The 21543-nt window shown below is 44.3% G+C and overlaps 2 protein-coding genes across 2 annotated transcripts in view; one reads left to right on the forward strand and one right to left on the reverse strand.

The window, feature by feature from the left end:
- ATP6V1H (ATPase H+ transporting V1 subunit H) overlaps positions 1-21543 on the reverse strand; it is a 73911-nt gene that overhangs the window by 48719 nt on the left and 3649 nt on the right. The window lies entirely within an intron of this gene.
- RGS20 (regulator of G protein signaling 20) overlaps positions 1234-21543 on the forward strand; it is a 58503-nt gene continuing 38193 nt past the window's right edge. Inside the window, exon 1 of the mRNA XM_061438762.1 lies at positions 1234-1471. Coding sequence (XP_061294746.1) covers positions 1299-1471 — 173 coding nt within the window. The 5' untranslated portion in view covers positions 1234-1298. The remainder of the gene's footprint in view (positions 1472-21543) is intronic.

Below are 21543 nucleotides of genomic sequence, written 5' to 3' on the forward strand. Positions count from 1 at the left end.
GTTTTCTTTTAAAAGTTTTATAGTCTTAACTCTTAAATTTGGGTCTATGATTCGAGTTAATTTTTTAACATGATGTGAGGTCCAACTTATGTTAGTTTTATATATCCATTTTGGGGGCCTGGGACTATGTTATGAGAGGAAGTTTCTTCAGTTCATAGTCCCCAGCAATGCATACCTGGGGTCCTCACCTCTGTACCCCTGCAGACCCAGCAGAAGCTACCTGGGCCTTAGATACCTTTGACCAAGGATCAAACCCAGGCCCCCGGCAGTGGAAGCGCAGAGACTTAACCACTGGACCACCAGGAAAAGTCCAATAATCTGATATTTATAAAGCACTTTACAAAAAGGAAGTATGATGTAGAAGCCAAGTTTTGACTTCATGGTTAGATGACTATCGCATAAGGAAATGATTTCAATTAATTCTGTGCTGTGCTGTGCTTAGTCGCTCAGTCGTGTCCAACTCTTTGTGACCCCATGGACAGTAGCCCACTAGGTTCTTCTGTCCATGGGAATTCTCCAGAAAGAACACTGGAGTGGTTTTCCATGACCTCCTCCAGGGGATCTTCCCAAACTAGAGATCAAACCCAGGTCTCCTGCACTGCAAGTGGATTCTTTACCATCTGAGCCACCAGGGAAGTCCTCAATTAATTCTACATGACATAAATAAAAAGTAATAATCCTTGAAGTGAAGTGTGGTTATGAGTGTAGCAAGCATTTCCAGCCACAAAGCTGACTGCTACTAGAAGAACCTTTTAAGAGACCGAGATAAAGTGGCTCCTCTGCCTCTCGAGAGTATGGTCCAAATTTTTCACATATCACACACTACAAACGCAGAATATTACCACATGATCTATTTCCTTTATCATGATATACTAAGCAATATATCACTTGAATCATTTCTTTCAGTTTTGATCTAGCATTAAATTTGAATTAGGAGTATGTTGCTACCTGTAGAGATGAAGAGCCTGGTAGGCTACAATCCGTGGAGTCACAGAGAGTCAGACACGACTGAGCAACTTCACTTTCACTTCACTTGCAACCTGTAGAGGGCAGTCAGAACATACCTAGACTCTCAAACTCAGAGGCTCATCCTGGAATAGAGCCCACGGACCGTGGATAAACTGCTGACCCACAACACAGATAATCCTCTTGCTTTGATGGATGCGACTTTACAGGGAGGCCCCCAGCAGACTAAGCGATGGCCCAGCACCAGCCAAAGGAAGAGAAATAGAGTGGACCCTGGGCTGGTATTGTTAAAATCAAGCTACAGGACTCGTTTGAGGCTTTATTGTAAAAACATGCCCAGGCTTTCCCAAGACAACCAACAGGGCCACCAGAAACATTTCTCCAGACCATCGAGGCGGATACAATTTCTGCCTCCGCCGTGGACTGAGGCATATAATGTGAACGTTCACCAAACCATGGAAAATGAAGGATGTGCCACAGCCATGCACAATGTCAAGGTAAGACCATCTCCCCAGTCCGTGACCGTTCTTGGCAAGGAAAGGGTTTATCCAGAAAGAATATAAAACCATAAGCAAGCTTTAGTGTCAGCGCTCACTTTACCTTATTGATGATTTATCAAAAAGGCTTCCAAACTAAACCCAAGAGAAAAACTCGAACTTTGATAACAACCTGATTCATCCAGTTTTCTCCAACCTAAACAGCTTCCCTTTACAACAGCAAATGACTACATTTTGTTTGTTTGTTTCAGGAAGTATTGTCTTAAAAAGCAGAAAACCTAGACATAGATTTCTATGGCTACTATCAGTGTTTAGATATTCTGACATAAAAGTTATATCCCATGTAGTAATGAAAAAAATATGGGCTTCCCTCGTGGCTCAGTCAGTAAAGAATCCACCTGCAATGCAGGAGATGTAAGATACCTGGGTTCAGTCCCTGGGTTGGGAAGATACCCTGGAGAAAGAAACTGCAACCCACTCTAGTATTGTTGCCTGGAAACTCCCATCGACAGAGGAGCCTGGCAGGCTACAGTCCATGGGGTTGCAAGAGTTGGACACAACTGAGTGACTAAAACACCACCAATGAAAAAGTGTAGATTGCTTTCCACCAAAATTGCTTGAGGGAAAAAAAAATTTGGTAAAACTAATACAGGCATGAAAGACCATTTAGGAACTAAGGGTGTTTTTCCTAAAGTCATAGTTTCCCAGCTGAATTTCTTAAGCATGAATTTCTATCACTAGACAACGTGATTTCCCCAAAGAGTAACCACTTTCCTACTCAGCGTTGTGTGTATCTTTGCAGAAAGTACAGTTTAAGTCTGTCAATCCTCTTAACTATTAATAGAAGCACCTCTTAAAAGGCTATTTGGTGTGGAGGGGGATGGACATGTGTCAATGCCTGTGACAAATAATGATCAGAGCTCAGAAGAAATGCTGATAAATTCTACAACTGAAGACCTGTCCAGATTCTGCAGCACTAGAAACTGCCTGTGCCTTGGCTCATATCCTCACAATAATCATGTATTTGCAGATTCTAATTATCCAGATCTGCCCTTTCCCCAGAGATTTTTGTTTTATCTTTTGACTGCACCATACAGCATATGGGATCTAAGTTCCCAGACCAGGAATGGAACCCAGGCCCCCCACATTGGTAGCATGGAGTTTTAACCATTGGAAAACCAAGGAAGTTCCTCCCTGGTGTTATTTTAACCAACTGGCACAAGGAGAAGTTGTTTGTTTGTTAAGTCATTGGGAAGCTTTTTCAATAGGAAGGTAGTTGATTTCAGTGGTTCAATAGGAAGGTACATTTGATTTCAGTGCCCACATGTGTTAAAATTGCATAGAACTACACTCACCTGTAGGGCTTCCCATGTGACTCAGTGGTAAAGAATTCACCTGCCAATGCAGGAGATGCGGGTTCCATTCCTGGGTCAGGAAGATCCCCTGGAGAAGAAAATGGCAACCCCTCCCCACCACACGCACACATGAGTGCATACAAACTTATGAAATCTGAATGAGCTCTTAGAATTATACTAATGTGTCTCCTGGCTTTGATGTTGTACAATTTATGAAGTTTCCATTGGGTGGAACTGCGTGAAAAGTGTGCGGGACCACTGTATGTATATTCTTTTGTGAAACTTCCAGTGAATCTATAATAATTTCAGAATTAAATGTGTAAAAAAAAAAAAAAAAGCCTTCCAAAGGCAGGTTAGACTGAAAATAACAATTCATTTGTGTTGCATAAATATGTTGTCTACTGTGGTTCTTCCTGTTGTTCTTTTTTATTTGGATTCTTAACCGATTTCATTAGGTAAGAAATACTGAGGTAGTCAAACCTGTTTTAGAGATGAGAAAGCATGTTTGTAAAAACCACTGTTACATGCTTGTAGTCAGCTAAGTGGTGATTCGAACCCAGGTTTTTTCTGACGCTGACTTCGTTACTAAGTCGATAGATTCTGGCTGTGCTTTAGAAGCAGGCTGTAATTTCTCAGGCTGGAAGCCAGCATCCTCAGTAGTGATTTATCTGTGCATTCTCCCCAAAGAGCCCAACAAAACTGCTAATTTACTACAAAATAAATTAACATCTTTCCACCTACACATGTACACACACAGACACACACTGATGAACTTGGCTTCATCGGGTTTAGTTTTTCTCCACCAGGATTTCTGCTTCCTTCCATTCAGAGCACAGAGACCAAGTGGGAGACGGGGTGCTCCCTGGACCGGGAGCTCTTTTTAGTGATAAAAGTGAGAGAGAGGAAACTTTACAGCCACGCTGGTGAGCAGTTATCTACCCATCCATCTGTCAATACAGATAGATGCATACACATGTGTGCATTCTTTCCCAGTAATAAAAGTGATCAGAGCTTAGACCAGAAAATTTTCTACATAAAATTATTTTCAACGTCATTTTAATTGCTGTCCCTCTGAGAGTGCAGACTTTTAGGTGCTCTCCTGTCCAGGTGTGTGACCCCTTGAGAAGCCCATCAAAGCCCTTACTGTGAGACATTACACACTGAAAGGGGAGAGATAAACTCCAAGGCCCCCAAAGGTACCTACCAAGACAAGGGAGCTTTTTATGGCAAATACAGGGAGCAGAAAGAAGAAAGGAAAAATCTCTTAGCAAGAAAGGAATTATGCTTCCAATATCCAGCACCATATACATATACATCGATGTATTCAGAAGACAAAGTTATCCTGTCCTGTCTCCAGTTGTGAAAGAGCGAGTTCCCCAAGGACAGAGTTGGTTCTTACCTTTGCAAAGGCCCTCTGAAAAGAATTCTGTAGTAATTAACAACTGAGAGGCTCACAAACTTGCCTAAGGAAAGGCTCATCTGGAAGTCTGTCCTGGTTACATCCTCCATCCTTGGCGAGCAATCCTCAGGTCCCCCTGCAGGTGATTCCAGGTGAGCAGGAGGAGGGTTCCCCAGGCTCCGGACCCAGGGACTCTGAGTTCTCAGTGACCATAGCTACATTGTCTTCCTTTTATAGGGACCATAACAAAGCCCGTGGTGTCGTCCTTAGAAACGTGTAAAGAGTTCTCCTGCTGCTCAGTTTCTGGCTCACAGAAGCCAGGTCAGTGGTGTGGCATTAAGAGCAAAACTATGGGGATCTTCCCTGGTGGCTCAGTGGTAAAGAATCCCCCTGCAATGCAGGAGATGCAGGTTCAATCCCTGGGTTGGGAAGATCCCCGAGAAAAGGGAATGGCTACCCACTGTAGTATTCGTGCCTGGAGAATCCCACGGACAGAGGAGCCCAGTGGCCTACAGTGCAGAGAGTCACAAAGAGTCGGGCACAACTGAGTGACTTTCACTTTCAAGAGCAAAACTGTTGGGGACTTCTCTGGCAGTCCAGTGGTTAAGACTCCTTGCTCCCAAAGCTGGGGGCTCAAGTTCAACCCCTGGTCAGAGAACTAAGATCCCACATGGTGCATGGTGCTGCAAAAAAAAAAAGAGCAAAACTATTTTCAGCCTGTTAAAAAGAGTAGTGTTATCACCCTAGAGTTTTAGATAGTTAATCTGGACTCTATCTTAACTTGATGAAGCATCTAAGATACCAGCTTATGCCTTTCACCGTAATCAATGAAATAGTGATCAATTTCAAAGTGAATGGCTGGGAAGCGGTATAAATTAGGAGTCTGGGATTAACAGATACACACCTAGCACAGGGAACTCTACTCAATATCTTGTTATGGAAAAGAATCTGAAAAAGAATGTATATACATGTATACAGAACTGAATCACTTTGCTATACACCTGAAACTAACATTATATTGTAAATCAACTGTATTTCAATTTTAAAAGAATGCATACCTTTAAAACATACATATATATATATATATATATATATATTACAGGCATAAAAAAATGTACAATTATAATCCGTACTTTTCAATTGACCCGAAAAAGTCAGTCCTCTGAGGTTAAAGAGTTGGGTCATTAACTGTTTTCCATTAATTATCATCAAGGAGGCTGCTGGGAAAATGCAATTCTCTCCTCCACTGGGAATATTATGGAAAAGCCAACTGTTTGCTTCCTAAAACCCAGTGTCAGCCTCTCCATTCTCCACAATGGAAGTAAAGATTTTTCTACTCTGAAAATAATAGTGTACAGAAAAGACCCACATCAGTCCTATTCTTCAACATTTTAGACAAAAATTTTTAAATAAAGTTTTGGTCATGTTTACAATTTTTTTAATGCTTACATAATTGTCTTTCAGAGTTTTACATTAAAGGTTGGGTTTTCTTTGTTCTCAAGGTTGAGAAGTATCAAAGAAAAGGGAGGAATTCTAATGGAGCAGGACACCCCCTCCCCCCACCCCGCCCCCAACTGTGGGGCTTTGGGAAGCAGGGACAGGCCTTCAGTCCTTCCCTCTGCTGTAGCTTCTCCCTGCATATAGCACATTTCCTGAGTTGTTTTACAAATGTAAAAACCCTCCATCAAATGGAAGATGTTGACTACTTGAGGACCGTGAGCACACAGCCCCAGGCCTTCTGGAGCCTATGGACTGATCTTGTGAGCCTGTGACCCTGTGACACCTCCTGTGACCTTACCATCAGCCCAATCAGAGAATTGCACACCAGCTCATCTCACACCCTGCCACCCAACACCTGCTCCCAGCAACCTGGCTTTTAAAAATGCTTTGCTGAAACCCTCCTGGGAGCTCAGGTCATGAGCTTTTCAGGGCATGAGCAACACGTCTCCTTGCAGGACCCTGTAGTAAACCTTGCTCTGCTCCAAAAAAAAAAAAATTGGGTTTTCCCACTGGGTTATATTTTAGAGGCAAACGTCTCCACCAGTGCCACCAGGTGGCTTGTTTTAGCAAAGGTAGACAGCATTTTAACAGGTTTCTTCACTCCTCTGAAGTTTTTTCTGAATGAGAATCAAGAGTGTATTGCATTATGTAGTTTTCTAACTTAGCCTGAGTTTGCTTTTGTTCTTGAGAATGTAAATCTAGAGTTTCTGAACACATGAACAAATGACAGTGATTCTAAAATCAATGGCTTTGTAGGGCTTCCTGTCTTTACCCATCACACCAGACTCAGGGCACAAGATAAGAAGCCTCTTATTCCTTGGTGTCTCAGGATTCTCAAACATGTCTTCACTTCCCGGGTGCTGTGATAGAAGCCACACAGGGCTTCTCTGCAGGCTGGGAGGCATCATAGCCTGGAGTTAGAAACTTTACAGAATGGCTTTATAATTATTGCATTTAAATTGACTGAAGAAAGTAATTTTAAAATGTAGCAACTCTTTTGAAAGATAATAGTTTAAACCTTGGAATATATTCAGATATTCAAGAGTAAAACCCAAATTATGGACTATGTAATTTAACTTGACATTAGTGATGTAACCAAATATGTTTTTCCAAAGGAATATATTTTGATTATGTGAGGCTGAATTTTCAGCATTAAAAATCACCAGGATTTATTCTCAAGTAGGGCTTCCTAGTGGCTCAGCAGTAAAGAATACCCCTGTAGGGCTTCCTAGTGGCTCAGCAGTAAAGAATACGCCTGCCAATGCAAGAGATGCAAGTTCAATACCTGAGTCAGGAAGGTCCCCTGGAGAAGGAAATAGCAACCCACTCCAGTATTCTTGCCTGGAGAATCCCACAGACAGAGGAACCTGGCAGGCTACAGTCCATAGCGTCGCAAAGAATCAGACATGACGGAGCATAGCAACACAGCAGTTCTCAAATAAGAGACAATTTCAAGAACTATTATTCAAAAACAGACTGAGGAATGATTTAAATATCATAAGTCTAGTCTCAACATGTGTTTGCAGCTGCCTGTTCAGATTGCACCTGACTGGAGGATAAAAGGAAATGGCAGGAGCTGGCAGCTCAGGAACCTGACCCCAGGGGTCTGTGGAAGAGTCTGCTCGCCAAGTCCTCACTGCCAGTTCCCAGGAGAGTCGAGTCCAGTGGGGTCTGGTACCCACCCCTGGATCAAGCCAGTCCTGGCAGTCCTGTGGGCTGTGAGACAACCTTAAACAGTTGTCCAGCACACATTTTGAGCGACTGTAACTTTGAACCAGTGTGTGGCCTTCCCAGGACACCCAGGTACTCGAAGGAGACAGACTTGCTTTCAGTGTTTGAGTTCTAGCATCTTTCTATCCATTGTGTGTGCTCAGTCGTGTCCTACTCTTTGTGACTCCATCAGCTGTCAGCTGTCAGGCTCCTCTGCCCATGGAATATCCCAGGCAAGAGTACCGGAGTGGATGGTGAAGGCTTCATGTGACCCTCTCTGCTGTCTTGAGTCAGACCAGATGGATCCAGTGTGGGTCACCTAACCATCCAGATTCACGGAGACATGACTGTTTTTACCTCTAAGTTATCAGGAAAGGTTGCTGGAGGTGATGTAAAACAAAAAAAAAGTTGAGCAAAATAGGACCACATGGAATGAATAAAACATTAGATCAGATCAGATCAGTCACTCAGTCGTGTCCTACTCTTTGCGACCCCATGAATCGCAGCACGCCAGGCCTCCCTGTCCATCACCAACTCCTGGAGTTCACTGAGACTCACGTCCATCGAGTCAGTGATGCCATCCAGCCATCTCATCCTCTGTCGTCCCCTTCTCCTCCTGCCCCCAATCCCTCCCAGCATCAGAGTCTTTTCCAATGAGTCATCTCTTCTCATGAGGTGGCCAAAGTACTGGAGTTTCAGCTTTAGCATCATTCCTTCCAAAGAACACCCAGGGCTGATCTCCTTCAGAATGGACTGGTTGGATCTCCTTGCAGTCCAAGGGACTCTCAAGAGTCTTCTCCAACATCACAGTTAAACCATAGCCTTGACTAGACAGACCTTTGTTGGCAAAGTAATGTCTCTGCTTTTGAATATGCTATCTAGGTTGGTCATAGCTTTCCTTCCAAGGAGTAAGCGTCTTTTAATTTCATGGCTTCAGTTACCATCTGCAGTGATTTTGGAGCCCAAAAAAATAAAGTCAGCCACTGTTTCCACTGTTTCCCCATCTATTTGCAATAAAGTGATGGGACCAGATGCCATGATCTTCGTTTTCTGAATGTTGAGCTTTAAGCCAACTTTTTCACTCTCCTCTTTCACTTTCATCAAGAGGCTTTTGAGTTCCTCTTCACTTTCTGCCATAAGGGTGGTGTCATCTGCATATCTGAGGTGATTGATATTTCTCCCAGCAATCTTGATTCCAGTTTGTGTTTCTTCCAGTCCAGGGTTTCTCATGATGTACTCTGCATATAAGTTAAATAAACAGGGTGACAATATACAGCCTTGATGAACTCTTTTCCCTATTTGGAACCAATCTGTTGTTTCATGTCCAGTTCTAACTGTTGCTTCATGACCTGCATACAAATTTCTCAAGAGGCAGATCAGGTGGTCTGGTATTCCCATCTCTTTCAGAATTTTCCACAGAAAGAAATTGTCCAAGCATCTGATATTAGCAATTTCACACCACCTTTCCCAATTGTGTAGTAAGTCTACTCTCTCTGCTTCTGCAAGCTGCGTATATGTAAGCCTTTTGTCTGTGACCGTTTGCCGGAAAAGCCGTGTGTGTGAAGGAGATTTTTTTTTTTTTTGAAGTTTTCAGTGGAAAGCTCAGAGTGTTGCCACCCATGCCATCGTAGGAGGATATGTACTTAATTATGTAGATGCTTTCACGTAATTAAGTACATACGTGCAATTAAGTACATGCAGAACAAGTTTGCTGGATTTATAAGCATATTAATCAGAAACTAAGAGCCATGTCCTAACACTGCCTTTTTTCTGTTTTTGTCTTTTCCTAAAAATAGCTGCAAACTGTTTTTAACAACTCACTAGTGTCATCAAGGTCTCCCCTTTCCCAGGGTTCCAGCCCCAGACCTGTCCACCATGTTTTGGCCCCTGGGAAAGCCCAGGCTTTGGGGGCCCCTCTTCACCCCTCATGCATCCTGATAACACAGAGGGAGGCAGGTGAGGAGGGGAGGACCTGAGGGAAGGAAGCTAAGAAGGTCTCCCAGGCACCACAGCCATTAGCCTGTGCCAAGCCCTCACCTCAAACCTTCCCCAACACCCCCAGTCACACCTGGGGCACCTCATCCTCTCACTCTGGCCTGACTTCTCCCATTAGGAAAGAAAATAAAGTTCAAGTTCATTTGGTGCTTAGATGTGTTGTTGTTGTTCAGTTGCTAAGTCGTGTCCAACTCTTTGCGACCCCATGGCCTGCAGCATGCCAGGCTCCCTGTCCTTCACGATCTCCTGGAGTTTGCTCATCTAAGTTTACTTAGATATGAATGAACTAATATATTGTTCCCATCACAAAATGTGCATGGACTGCTAATATTAGGTCCACAAGTGTGAAGTCCCAATAGCATAATCTGGGGCAAATAAAACCTGAGCATGAGAGAGACCTGGTGTGTGTGGCTGTTTCTGGTGCCTCCCCCGAAGCCATGCTGCAGCCTGGTCCAGCCCCAAACCCATCAGGCACCAGATTCTACCTCTGGTTACAAAGAAGCCGGCCGCCCTGCATCATCCCTTCACTTCAGAACCTCCTGTGTTCTGCACAGTCTTGACCAAAGGCCAGGAGAACTCTGCTGGGCTCATCTGTCAGAAACAGGCTCTCTTTTTCCATGCTGCTGCTGCTAAGTCGCTTCAGTCGTGTCAGACTCTGTGTGACCCCATGAACTGCAGCCTACCAGGCTTCTCCGTCCCTGGGATTCTCCAGGCAAGAACACTGGTGTGGGTTGCCATTTCCTTCTCCAATGCATGAAAGTGGAAAGTGAAAGTGAAGTCGCTCAGTTGTGTCTGACTCAGCGACCCCATGGACTGCAGCCTACCAGGCTCCACCATCCATGGGATTTTCCGGGCAACAGTACTGGAGTGGGATGCCATTGCCTTCTCCCTCTTTTTCCATAAGTGACATCAAAAAAGGGAAAAAATAGAGTGCCTTTGGATTGTAGGTAATCATGGAAGCAGAAAGCTGACTGCATTTTCAAATGCCTTCTTGCTGAGTCAGGATTCAGCACTCAGCTGCTCTCTTGGCACCCAGCCCTCCATCGCAGGCACAGATGCAGTGACCACACTGAGGATCCCAACAGCAGGATGGCTGTGCTCTGTTTTGTAAAAGACCGAAGGGATTGAGGAACGGTGAATGGCGGAAATTCAAGCGGTTGCAGGATCTCAAGCTAGTGAAACTTGAGGCTCCAGTGTATTAATAACTAATTGGAGTCTGATAAATTGAAGACCTCTTTATCCCAGCTGCAGGTGTCCCGTTCTGTGCATCCTAGCCAGGGCCAAGCTGCCACCAGAGTGAGGACCTAAAGCAGTGTCTCTGGAACGGCAGGAATGGGGTTTGAATTCAGGCCCAAGTTAGCTTTAATTCTCTGAGTTTTACCATCTATAAAATCAAGACAGTAATACCTGCCAGATAGAATTTCATTTGGTTCTTTTTTTATCAGATACTTTGAATTTTAAAAAAACAACCTGTACCCAAGGATCTAGGTTTCCTATTAGCCCTGTCATCCTGGTAAACTCCCCAGACCCACGTGTTTGATTTGTAGCCCAATTGATGGACAGAGAAGCCCGGCAGACTACAGTCTATGGGGTCTCCAAGAGCTGGACACAACTGAGCACGCAGGCACACAGTCTCCAATAACCAGGTGTTAACCTGGTTATTTCCTCCTACAAAATGGGCTTCCACCTGCTGGGCACATTGTAAGTCAACACTGATTGACTGATGGATTAGTAAATAGAATTGCATTATTGCTGTGCTTCCTGAGACCCTAATCAGAGATGTTTTCTCTTGACCTCTTTAACTTGTTGTTCAGCTGCTGTTGTGTCCGACTCTGTAACCCCATGGACTGCAGCACACCATATTTCCCTGTCCTTTACTGTCTCCTGGGGTTTGCTCAAACTCATGTCCTTTGATTCGGTAATGCCATCCAACCATCTCGCCCTCTGTCGCCTCTTTCTCCTCTTGTCTTCAATCTTTCCCAGCATCCGAGTCTTTTCCAATGAATCGGCTCTTCACATCAGGTGAGGTCACTGTTAAAATCTTTCTTCAGCCAATGTCTCATGTCCCGAGGGAAATTAATGATAGTTACAAATCCTGACTGGCCCCAAGATGTGTCATTTCAAATAGGTGCCAACCTCCAGCTTCCTCAAGAAAAACAGTCTTTTTAAAATGCCGGGTAAAGCCATCCAGTGAGTCCAACTGAAAGAAATCAGGGCCAGCTGACAAGTTCTCAGGCAGCCAGGCAGCCAGGCGGAGAGGGAGGGAGCCCGTGCAGCCTGAGTGAGGCTCACACAAAACCCGGTTCACAAGGAACCAGTGGGGAAGCACAAGCGCAAGCAGTCTTCCCGGCCGTCACAGACTGTCCACTTTGGATGGAACAATGGCTGCTTTTGTTCTTGCCATCCTGTTTGTTGGCTTTTGTGTCCTCAGCTGTGACACTGGTGGATCCGGCCTGATCAATGGGGACAAATGAAGTGCAGGCTCTGGCTTGTGTTCCCTTCTGCATCAGGCCTTCTCCAAACACTCATTTCATAAACTCATATCCTTGAGGTGTGTGCAGGGAATTGGGACTGCTTCTATACTATTGTTTCTGGTCTTCTGCAATTTAAGAAGACGTGAGACACATCTGCAAGGAGATCCAACCAGTCCACTCTAAAGGAGATCAGCCCTGGGTGTACTTTGGAAGGAATAATGCTAAAGCAGAAACTCCAGTACTTTGGCCACCTCATGCGAAGAGTTGACTCATTGGAAAAGACCCTGATGCTGGGAGGGATTGGGGGCAGGAGGAAAAGGGGACGACAGAGGATGAGATGGCTGGATGGCATCACCGACTCAATGGACATGAGTTTGAGTGAACTCTGGGAGATGGTGATGGACAGGGAGGCCTGGTGTGCTGCGATTCATGGGGCCACAAAGAGTCGGACATGACTGAGTGACTGAACTGAACTGAACTGAGACACATCCTTGGTAAGTTAAACACCATGTCTTTTGTAAGATCTTCTTGTTACAAAAAACATCAAATATACCTAAAAGCAGAGAAAAACAGCATGATAAAACCCTAAGTGTCCATTCCCCATGAGCTTCCCAGATGGCTCAGTGGTATAGAATTTGCTGGCAGTACAGGGGACATGGGTTAGATCCCTGGGTCGGGAAGATCCCCTGGAGGAGAAAATGGCAACCCACTCCAGTATGCTTGCCAGGAGATTCCCACGAACAGAGAAGCCTGGCGGGCTACAGTCCATAGCGTCACAAAGAGTCAGACACGACTATAGCAACTTAGCGACTAAACAGCAACCCATTACCCAGCCTCCACAATCATCAAACTCAGGTCATGTCATTCCCAAGTTCATTCATTTGGGAAAAAATGTGGATACACATTCCATCCCAGGATGGCTTTAGGTTTTGGAGACACAGGTCTGAGTAAGGCACAGTTCTGACATACACTGGGCTTGGAGACTCAGGGGAAATGAACAGTCAGTGTTACAACACAGGGCAGGAAGTGCTGTGGTCAGAGAAAGCAGACAGGCTGCTCACCCATCCTGGGCGAGATCCCAAGGAAATGGCATCTAAGGTGAGTGGGAGATGGCCCTTGGAGAGAAAAGGAGGCCTCCATGGGGAAAGGGGTGGGACTGCAGTAGAGGCAACAGTCTATACAAAGAACAGGAATGTGAATGAACAAGGGGATTTTAGGAACTGAAGGAATCTTAAAATGATTGGAACTTTGAGTATAAAAGAACAGTGAGAAACTTGGGTGAATCAGCAGAGTACCAACAAATCAGGAAAGGTCTTCTATGCCCCACTGAGTCCTGCAGAGACACCAGGAGCCACTGAATGGTTAGATGGAGAGAGTAACATGATCACATTTGCCAGCAGAGAGATCACCCCTCATGCAAGGTGGGAGTGGATTAGACTGGACAGAAGCTCAGTGTAGATGTCAAGGTGGGACCTGTGAAGGAGGTAGCTTTAATTTAATTAATGAGCCGGGCAGTCCCATGGGGAATGCTGAAGTGCACAGTTGGGAGGCCCTCAAGCTCTAGAGCTTCCTCTGTGGATTCTGCTCTGCATTTCCACTTTAAAAAAAAATTTTGATGTGCACCATTTTTTAAATCATTACTGAATTTGTTACAATATTTCTTCTGCTTTATGTTTTGTTTTTTTGGCTCAGAGCCATGTGGGATCTTTTCTCCCAGACTAGGGATCAAATTCTCACCCCCTGCACTCTTAACCCTTGCACCACCAGAGAAGTCCCTGGGTCTCCACTATAAGGCAGGGCCAAGATTTGGGTCTGGGGTTAGTGTTATGTGTGTTTAGGATTCAAATGACAATGGCATTGGACACTTAATATACACATACACACTGGTCTGATATTTTGGCCACCTGATGCGAAGAGTCAACTCATTAGAAAAGACCCTGATGCTGAGAAAGATTGAGAGCAGGAGGAGGAGGGGGCGACAGAGGATGAGATGGTTGGATGGCATCACCGACTCGATGGACATGAGTTTGAGAAAACTCCAGAAAATAGTGAAGGACAGGAAGCTTGGGGTGTTGCAGTCCATGCGGTCACAAAGAGTTGGACATGACTTGGAGACTAAAAGAACAACAGCACAGTGAAGAAAGAGAATACTGCTGATCGTGAGCGTCTCTGTCACCCGCACCAGTCAAGCTTGCACTGGTCTCCACCAGCTCTTAGGGTTTTAACAAAAGAGTTTTTCATTTCTTGAAGTTACTGACATTAAACCTTGAAAAGTCTTGGAATTAAATATCACAATATAAATCCTTTTTTTAATTTATTTTTTTATTGAAGGGTAATTGCTTTACAGAATTTTATATGAATCCTTCTTGACCCAATCCTTTTATCTTCTTTTTTTTTTTTCCTTTTATCTTCTTAAGAGAAACTTTATATGAAGTGAAAAAGAAATGCATGATTTACAAATAGACTATGGCTGTCAATCATTTTGGAAGCCTTGCCGCACTAAGACTGAAAGCTTTCTTGCAAAAAATAAATAAATAGAAACTTTGGACATCACACAGAGTCAACTATATTGAATTTCATTTCAGAATAACAATATTCTGCATTCCGTGGATTTAGCTTAACAAAGGTGTCTGACTTTTATGAGGCCAACTCTCCTAAAGCTTTGGTGTAAATCCCTTACTAACTAAATTATCAGAGGCTTCTCTGTTAGGCCCTAAAGTACTATTCCTTGCGTCGTGCTCAGTCACATCTGACTCTGCGACCCCATGGACTGTAATCCACCAGGCTCCTCTCTCCATGGGATTTCCCAGGCAAGGATACTGGAGCGAGTTGCCATTTTCTCCTCCAGGGGCTCTTCCCTGACCCAGGGATTGAATTTGCATCTCTTGCATTCCCTGCCTCTTTACTACTGAGCCATCTGGGAAGCCCCAAAATACTACTCCTTAGGTTCAGGTAAATCAGGCTATTATAGAATTTTTATTATTCTTTTAGGACCTTAGAGAACTAAGCAATTTAGTAGGGAAATAGAGAATTAACAGCCATTCATGATGAATTGACTTAGTACCTATAGAGTTGAACTCAGTCATTCAATCTCATCTGCAGGTCTGGAAGCATAACTAGTCTTGGAATCTTCACTACTCACTGAGTATGAGAAGAATGAGACATTGGAATTTTGATCACAGAGAATCAGTGTGGTCAGATGTACTTAATTACAACTGGAAACTATCATAGTCATCTGGAGACTAGGAGTCAACACCATCGCTGTCATAGATTACTGTCATTGGTGTCGGTAAATAATAAGCACATTTCCTGGATGTGGGGCCACAGAGCATTATACCCAGGAGTTGTAGGATGGGCCCCAGCTCTGCTTTTTCTTTGCAGGGGGTGGGGGTGGGGTGGGGTATGGTTGCTTTACATTGCCAATTTGGTTTCTGCTGTACAATGAAGTAAATCAACCATATATGTATACATATCCCCTCCCTCTTGGACCACCCTCCTCCCCACCTTCCCCACATCCACCCCTCTAGGTCATCACAGAGCACTGAGCTGAACTCCCTGTGTTATACAGCAGCTTCCTACTAGCTATCTATTTTACACATGGTCGTGTATAAGAGGGAGAGGGCAATGGCACCCCACTCCAGTACTCTTGCCTGGAAAATCCCATGGATGGAGGAGCCTGGTAGCTGCAGTCCATGGGGTTGTTGAGTTGGACACAACTGAGTGACTTCACTTTCACTTTTCACTTTCATGCGTTGGAGAAGGAAATGGCAACCCACTCCAGTGTTCTTGCCTGGAGAATCCCAGGGACAGGGGAGCCTGGTGAACTGCCGTCTATGGGGTTGCACAGAGTTGGACATGACTGAAGCGACTTAGCAGCAGTAGCAGCAGTGTATAAGAGAACTCACTGGTCATAGCAAACACCCTCGTCCAACAACACAAGAGAAGACTCTACACATGAACATCACCAGATGGTCAACACCAAAATCAGATTGATTATGTTCTTTGCAGCCAAAGATGGAGAAGCTCTATACAGTCAGCAAAAACAAGACTGGGAGCTGACTGTGGCTCAGATCATGAACTCCTTATTGCCAAATTCAGACTTAAATTGAAGAAAGTGGGGAAAATCACTAGACCATTCAGGTATGACCTAAATCAAATCCCTTATGAGTATACAGTGGAAGTGAGAAATAGATTTAAGGGATTAGATCTGATAGAGTACCTGATGAACTATGGACTGAGGTTCGTGACATTGTACAGGAGACAGGGATCAAGACCATTCCCAAGAAAAAGAAATGCAAAAAAGCAAAATGGCGGTCTGAGGAGGCCTTACAAATAGCTGTAAAAAGAAGAGAAATGAAAAGCAAAGGAGAAAAGGAAAGATATAAGCATCTGAATGCAGAGTTCCAAAGAATAGCAAGGAGAGATAAGAAAGCCTTCTTCAGTGATCAATGCAAAGAAATAGAGGAAAACAAGAGAATGGGAAAGACTAGAGATCTCTTCAAGAAAACTAGAGATACCAAGGGGACATTTTATGCAAAGATGGGCTCAATAAAGGACAGAAATGGTATTGACCTAACAGAAGCAGAAGATATTAAGAAGAGGTGGCAAGAATATACAGGAGAACTGTACAAAAAAGATCTTCCCGACCCAGATAATCATGATGGTGTGATCACTCACACTCACCTAGAGCCAGACATCTTGGAATGTGAAGCATCACTACGAACAAGGCTAGTGGAGGTGATGGAATTCCAGTTGAGCTATTTCAAATCCTGAAAGATGATGCTGTGAAAGTGCTGCACTCAATATCTCAGCAAATTTGGAAACCCAGCAGTCACCACAGGACTGGAAAAGGTCAGTTTTCATTCCAATCCCAAAGAAAGGCAATGCCAAAGAATTCTCAAACTACCACACAATTGTACTCATCTCACACACTAGTAAAGTAATGCTCAAAATTCTCCAAGCCAGGCTTCAGCCATCCGTGAACCATGAACTTCCAGATGTTCAAGCTGGTTTTAGAAAAGGCAGAGGAACCAGAGATCAAATTGCCAACATCCGCTGGATCATCAATAACGCAAGAGAGTTCCAGAAAAACATCTATTTCTGCTTTATTGACTATGCAAAAGCCTTTGACTGTGTGGATCACAACAAACTGTGGAAAATTCTCAATGAGATCGGAATCCTAGACCACCTGACCTGCCTGTTGAGAAACCTATATGTAGGTCAGGAAGCAACAGTTAGAATTGGACATGGAACAACAGACTGGTTCCAAATAGGAAAAGGAATACATCAAGGCTGCATATTGTCACCTTGATTATTTAACTTAGATGCAGAGTACATCATGAAAAATGCTGGGCTGGAAGAAGCACAAGCTGGAATCAAGATTGTCGGGAGAAATATCAATCACCTCAGATATGCAGATGACACGACCCTTATGGCAGAAAGTGAAGAGAAACTAAAAAGCCTCTTGATGAAAGTGAAAGAGGAGAGTGAAAAATTTGGGTTAAAACTCAACATTCAGAAAACGAGGATCATGGCATCCGGTCCCATCACTTTAGGCAAATAGATGGGGAAACAGCAGAAACAGTGGCTGACTTTATTTTTCTGGGCTCCAAAATCACTGCAGATGGTGACTGCAGCCATGAAATTAAAACACGATTACTCCTTGGAAGGAAAGTTATGACCAACCTAGACAGCATATTAAAAAGCAGAGACATTACTTTGTCAACAAAGGTCCATCTAGTCAAGGCTATGGTTTTTCCAGTGGTCATGTATGGATGTGAGAGTTGGGCTGTAAAGAAAGCTGAGCACTGAAGAATTGATGCTTTTGAACTGTGATGTTGGAGAAGGCTCTTGAGAGTCCCTTGGACAGCAAGGAGATCATACCAGTCCATCCTAAAGGAGATCAGTCCTGGCTGTTCACTGGATGGACTGATGTTGAAGCTGAAACTCTAATACTTTGGCCACCTGATGCAAAGAGCTGACTCATTTGAAAAGACCCTGATGCTGGGAAAGATTGAGGGCAGAAGAAGAAGGGAAGGACAGAGGATGAGATGGCTGGATGGCATCACAGACTCGATGGACATGGGTTTGGGTGGACTCCGGGAGTTGGTGATGGACAGGGAGGCCTAGTGTGCTGCAGTTCATGGGGTCTCAAAGAGTAGGACGTGACTGAGCGACTGAACTGACTAAGTGTATATATGTCAATCCTAACCTCCCAATTCATGTTCTCTATGTCTGCACCTCTATCTGGATGCCAGACATACGTGTTTATATATGTTTTTGTTTTTCTCTATCTGACTTACTTCACTCTATATGACAGACTCATGGTCTACCCACATCTCTACAAATGACCCAATATCATTCCTTTTTATGGCCGAGTAATATTCCATTGTATATACATACTGCATCTTCTTATCTGTCAATGGCTATTTAAGTTGCTTCCATGTCCTGGCTATTGTAAACAGTGCTGCAGTGAACACTGCGGTACATGTGTTTTTTTGAATTATGGTTTTACTTGTCCTAACAAACATCATCTAACCTCACTGCTCTGCAGTTTCCTCATTAAATAGAAGGGGGGTGGGGGCAGGGGAGTGGTAGTTAGTTAAGTAACATACATGAGAATGTTTTGAAAATGCTCAAACCTCAGGGTAAAAAGAATTCAATCTTTTTTACGATAAAAGTAAGTGTGCAAAATATAGTGGGAATTTTGTTAGGGGACTGCCTATTCCTTCTAAGGAATATTTTGTTTGGTGTATATATATTTATATATATTAAATTTTATATTATAAAATATTATATAGAATTATATATAATTATTCTAAGGTTTGCCAATTTTGTTTATCTTTTCAAAGAGCTAGTTATTACTGTCATTGGTATTTTTCTAATTTAGTCTCAATTTCATTTTTTTCTGCTCTAATCTTTGTTATTCCTTCTTTTTATAGATATTATGGGTTCGATTACAGACCACTATAATAAAGTGAATCACAAGAAAAAAAAATTATATAATATATATAATTTTTAAGTTGTAATCATCCATAATTTAAAACTCTACTAGTGTAGACAAATGTAATTTTTATAGAGTTAGAGACTCCCCAAAAAAAATCACTAAAGCTTCAAAAATGAGTTTTGAATTTTTCTTTTTAATTTTCTGATATGTAATAAAAAATTCCCTTCCTGATCTCTGGAGATATGGAATATTACAGAAGACAGAGTGCAGGCTTTAGTTTACTTTTATTTTCGTTTCTTTTCTTTTTCATCCTCTTAAATGAGCTAACAAATAAGAAAGATGGGGAAGAAGATTTTGAAGTCTTAGGACTGTGGTACATGGATCCTTTTTTCTTATTATTTACAAATGCTTTAGTTCATTTACATTTTTAACTAAAATATTCAAAATTAGAACCATGCAACCCTGCAGTTGTGAACTAATACGATTGTTGCGGTCATGGAAAAATGACTTTTTACAATGACAGAAAATTAAAATATACAGTATGGCTAAACCACAGCAAAATAAAATTAAAAAAAATAAAGTTCAGGAAAAATAGGTCAGCTCAAAAAATTAAATCTAATTTAAAATTCCACTCTGTGATTTTCATTTTAAAGACTTGCATAAATTTTTGGTAAAGAAGTAGTTTAATTCCACCATGGATGTTTCCTTTATGAAATGTACTATTTAGGGGTGAATGACATTTCTGAATTTTCCTTTTGAAGGGGGTGAGACTCTGTTCATATTGACTCTGCAGTTCAGTAAGCAACATGAACAGTTAGGAAAGCGGATTCCCCATCAAAATCAGGGATTCCCTAAAACTTCTGGAGTCCCTGGGAGCAGTCCTTTTAGGAATACAGATTCCAAGATGATTCCATTTGGAATTGTTTCTTAAACTCTTGGACTGTCATACAGAATCTGGCCTAAAAGGAAGACCGGGCTTTTCGGAGTGATCGGCACCGCCTGCGGCTGAAGGTCTCTCCTCGGATAACTTCTCGGATCGAATTTTGTGGCTGCTTTAATACTCCGTGCTCTGATCTTGCCAAAACGAGCAAAGGAAGTGGCTGGGTTTCAGCACCCGATGCCTCCAGCCTTCACACCCCCGCTAGTTGGAGAAGCCGGCGGTCCTTCGCAAGACAGGAGCCAGAATTGGGGGGAGCGGACTGCTGACCCGAGGGAAAACACCACTGTAGAGAAGAGGAAGAGGTGAACTTCTCCAGAGGCCCAAAGAAGCCGGGCTTTTATATTCTGCCTGCACATGTCTGCGGTTTCCCTCACAAGCGTCTCTGTCTGGGCTCACAGGACCGCAGCGCAATGCCTAATGAAGCGTGCAGAGGAAGGGGCGTCCAGCAACTCGGGAAGAAGGGCTGGGGCGGGAGAAGAGTCAGGTTACAGGTTCCATGTTCTCGAAAAACCACTCGAAAACCTGATCTAGAGACTCAAAATCCGGAACCCACGAAACGCCTGTGGAGCGACCTTCGGGGCCCCGGCAGCCGGGCGCGCTCTGCAGAGGTGCGCCTGCGGCTCTGGTTCTACGCTCTCCGCTCTGTTTCAGCGCTTGCCCGAAGCCTGTTGGGAAGGCCGCGGGGTGGGCTTGCCAATTCCGGGTCGCCGGGAACCAGGCCTGTTTTCTCTTGACTTGCTTAGCATAGTGGCATAGGCCTGCGGCCATGGGCACCGCTCTGGAGCTGCCAAGGCCGATGGCCCACGGTCTCCGGGTGCGTCCGGTGCTAGCGGCATCCCGCCGGGATCCAGGGGCGCAGCCGCGGCCGAGCTCTCCTCCCAGCCTCCGCCCAGGGGCTGGTCGCCTGCGTCCCTCCCCGAGAGACAGACCCTGGGCGCCAAGGCCAGCTCTGGGTTCTTTCCGCATCTCTCACTTCCCTCCTCGAGTGAGCCGTTGGTGCGCGTCCAGAAGGCTCGGGGATTTCCGGGTCCAACCCCTAAAATAAACGCTGCGGAGGTCCAGAAAGTGGGGGAGGGGAGAGAAGCGTCCGCACGCGGAGAATGAAAACACTATGAGAACGACCCCGTTCTCTAGGAAAAGGTAATGAGGGAAGCTCAACAGTGAACTTGCTCGGAAATGCAAACCCAGCTCCTCTCTCGCCGGGAGCATACCAACGACCGAAGGACGAATCAGCCGGAGCGCCCGGCAGCGTCCCAGAAAGGGCCTCATGAATGAGAATGGGTTGCTAGGTTTCCTCGCTCCCTCCTGACACCCGCTTTCCACCAGAGGAAAGGAACCAGGCCTGGCCCTGCCACTGCCGAGCGGGGACGCGCGCCAAGCCCACGCGGCCGCTCCCTCCTTCAGGACCCTGGAGAGCGGCCGCCGCGCCCCGAGGACGCGCGCCACGCCCCCGGGTCGCCCGTATTCGCTGCTTCTCGCCTCCACCTTTATTTTTCTTGGCAACCACTAGCACTTGCTTTTCACACACATTAAATTGTCTTTTCACTTTGCTTGCGGGGGCTGTTTGGATTGGCTGAGTTAGGTTCCGGTTTGTAACTTCACTAAATGTTAGTGGACCAAGAAGCTCTGAGAGCTCCAAAAACCTGAACAAGGTGGGTGACCTGAAAGCGCCAAAGTTCAATCCCTTTACTTCGTAAATGAATTAGATGAACTCAAAGAATAAGAATTTTCGAAGGTTAGCCGTCGCGTTGGTAGCAAGGT

The sequence above is a fragment of the Bos javanicus genome, chromosome 14, assembly GCF_032452875.1.
Source record: "Bos javanicus breed banteng chromosome 14, ARS-OSU_banteng_1.0, whole genome shotgun sequence".
Classification (NCBI taxonomy): Eukaryota; Metazoa; Chordata; class Mammalia; order Artiodactyla; family Bovidae; genus Bos; species Bos javanicus.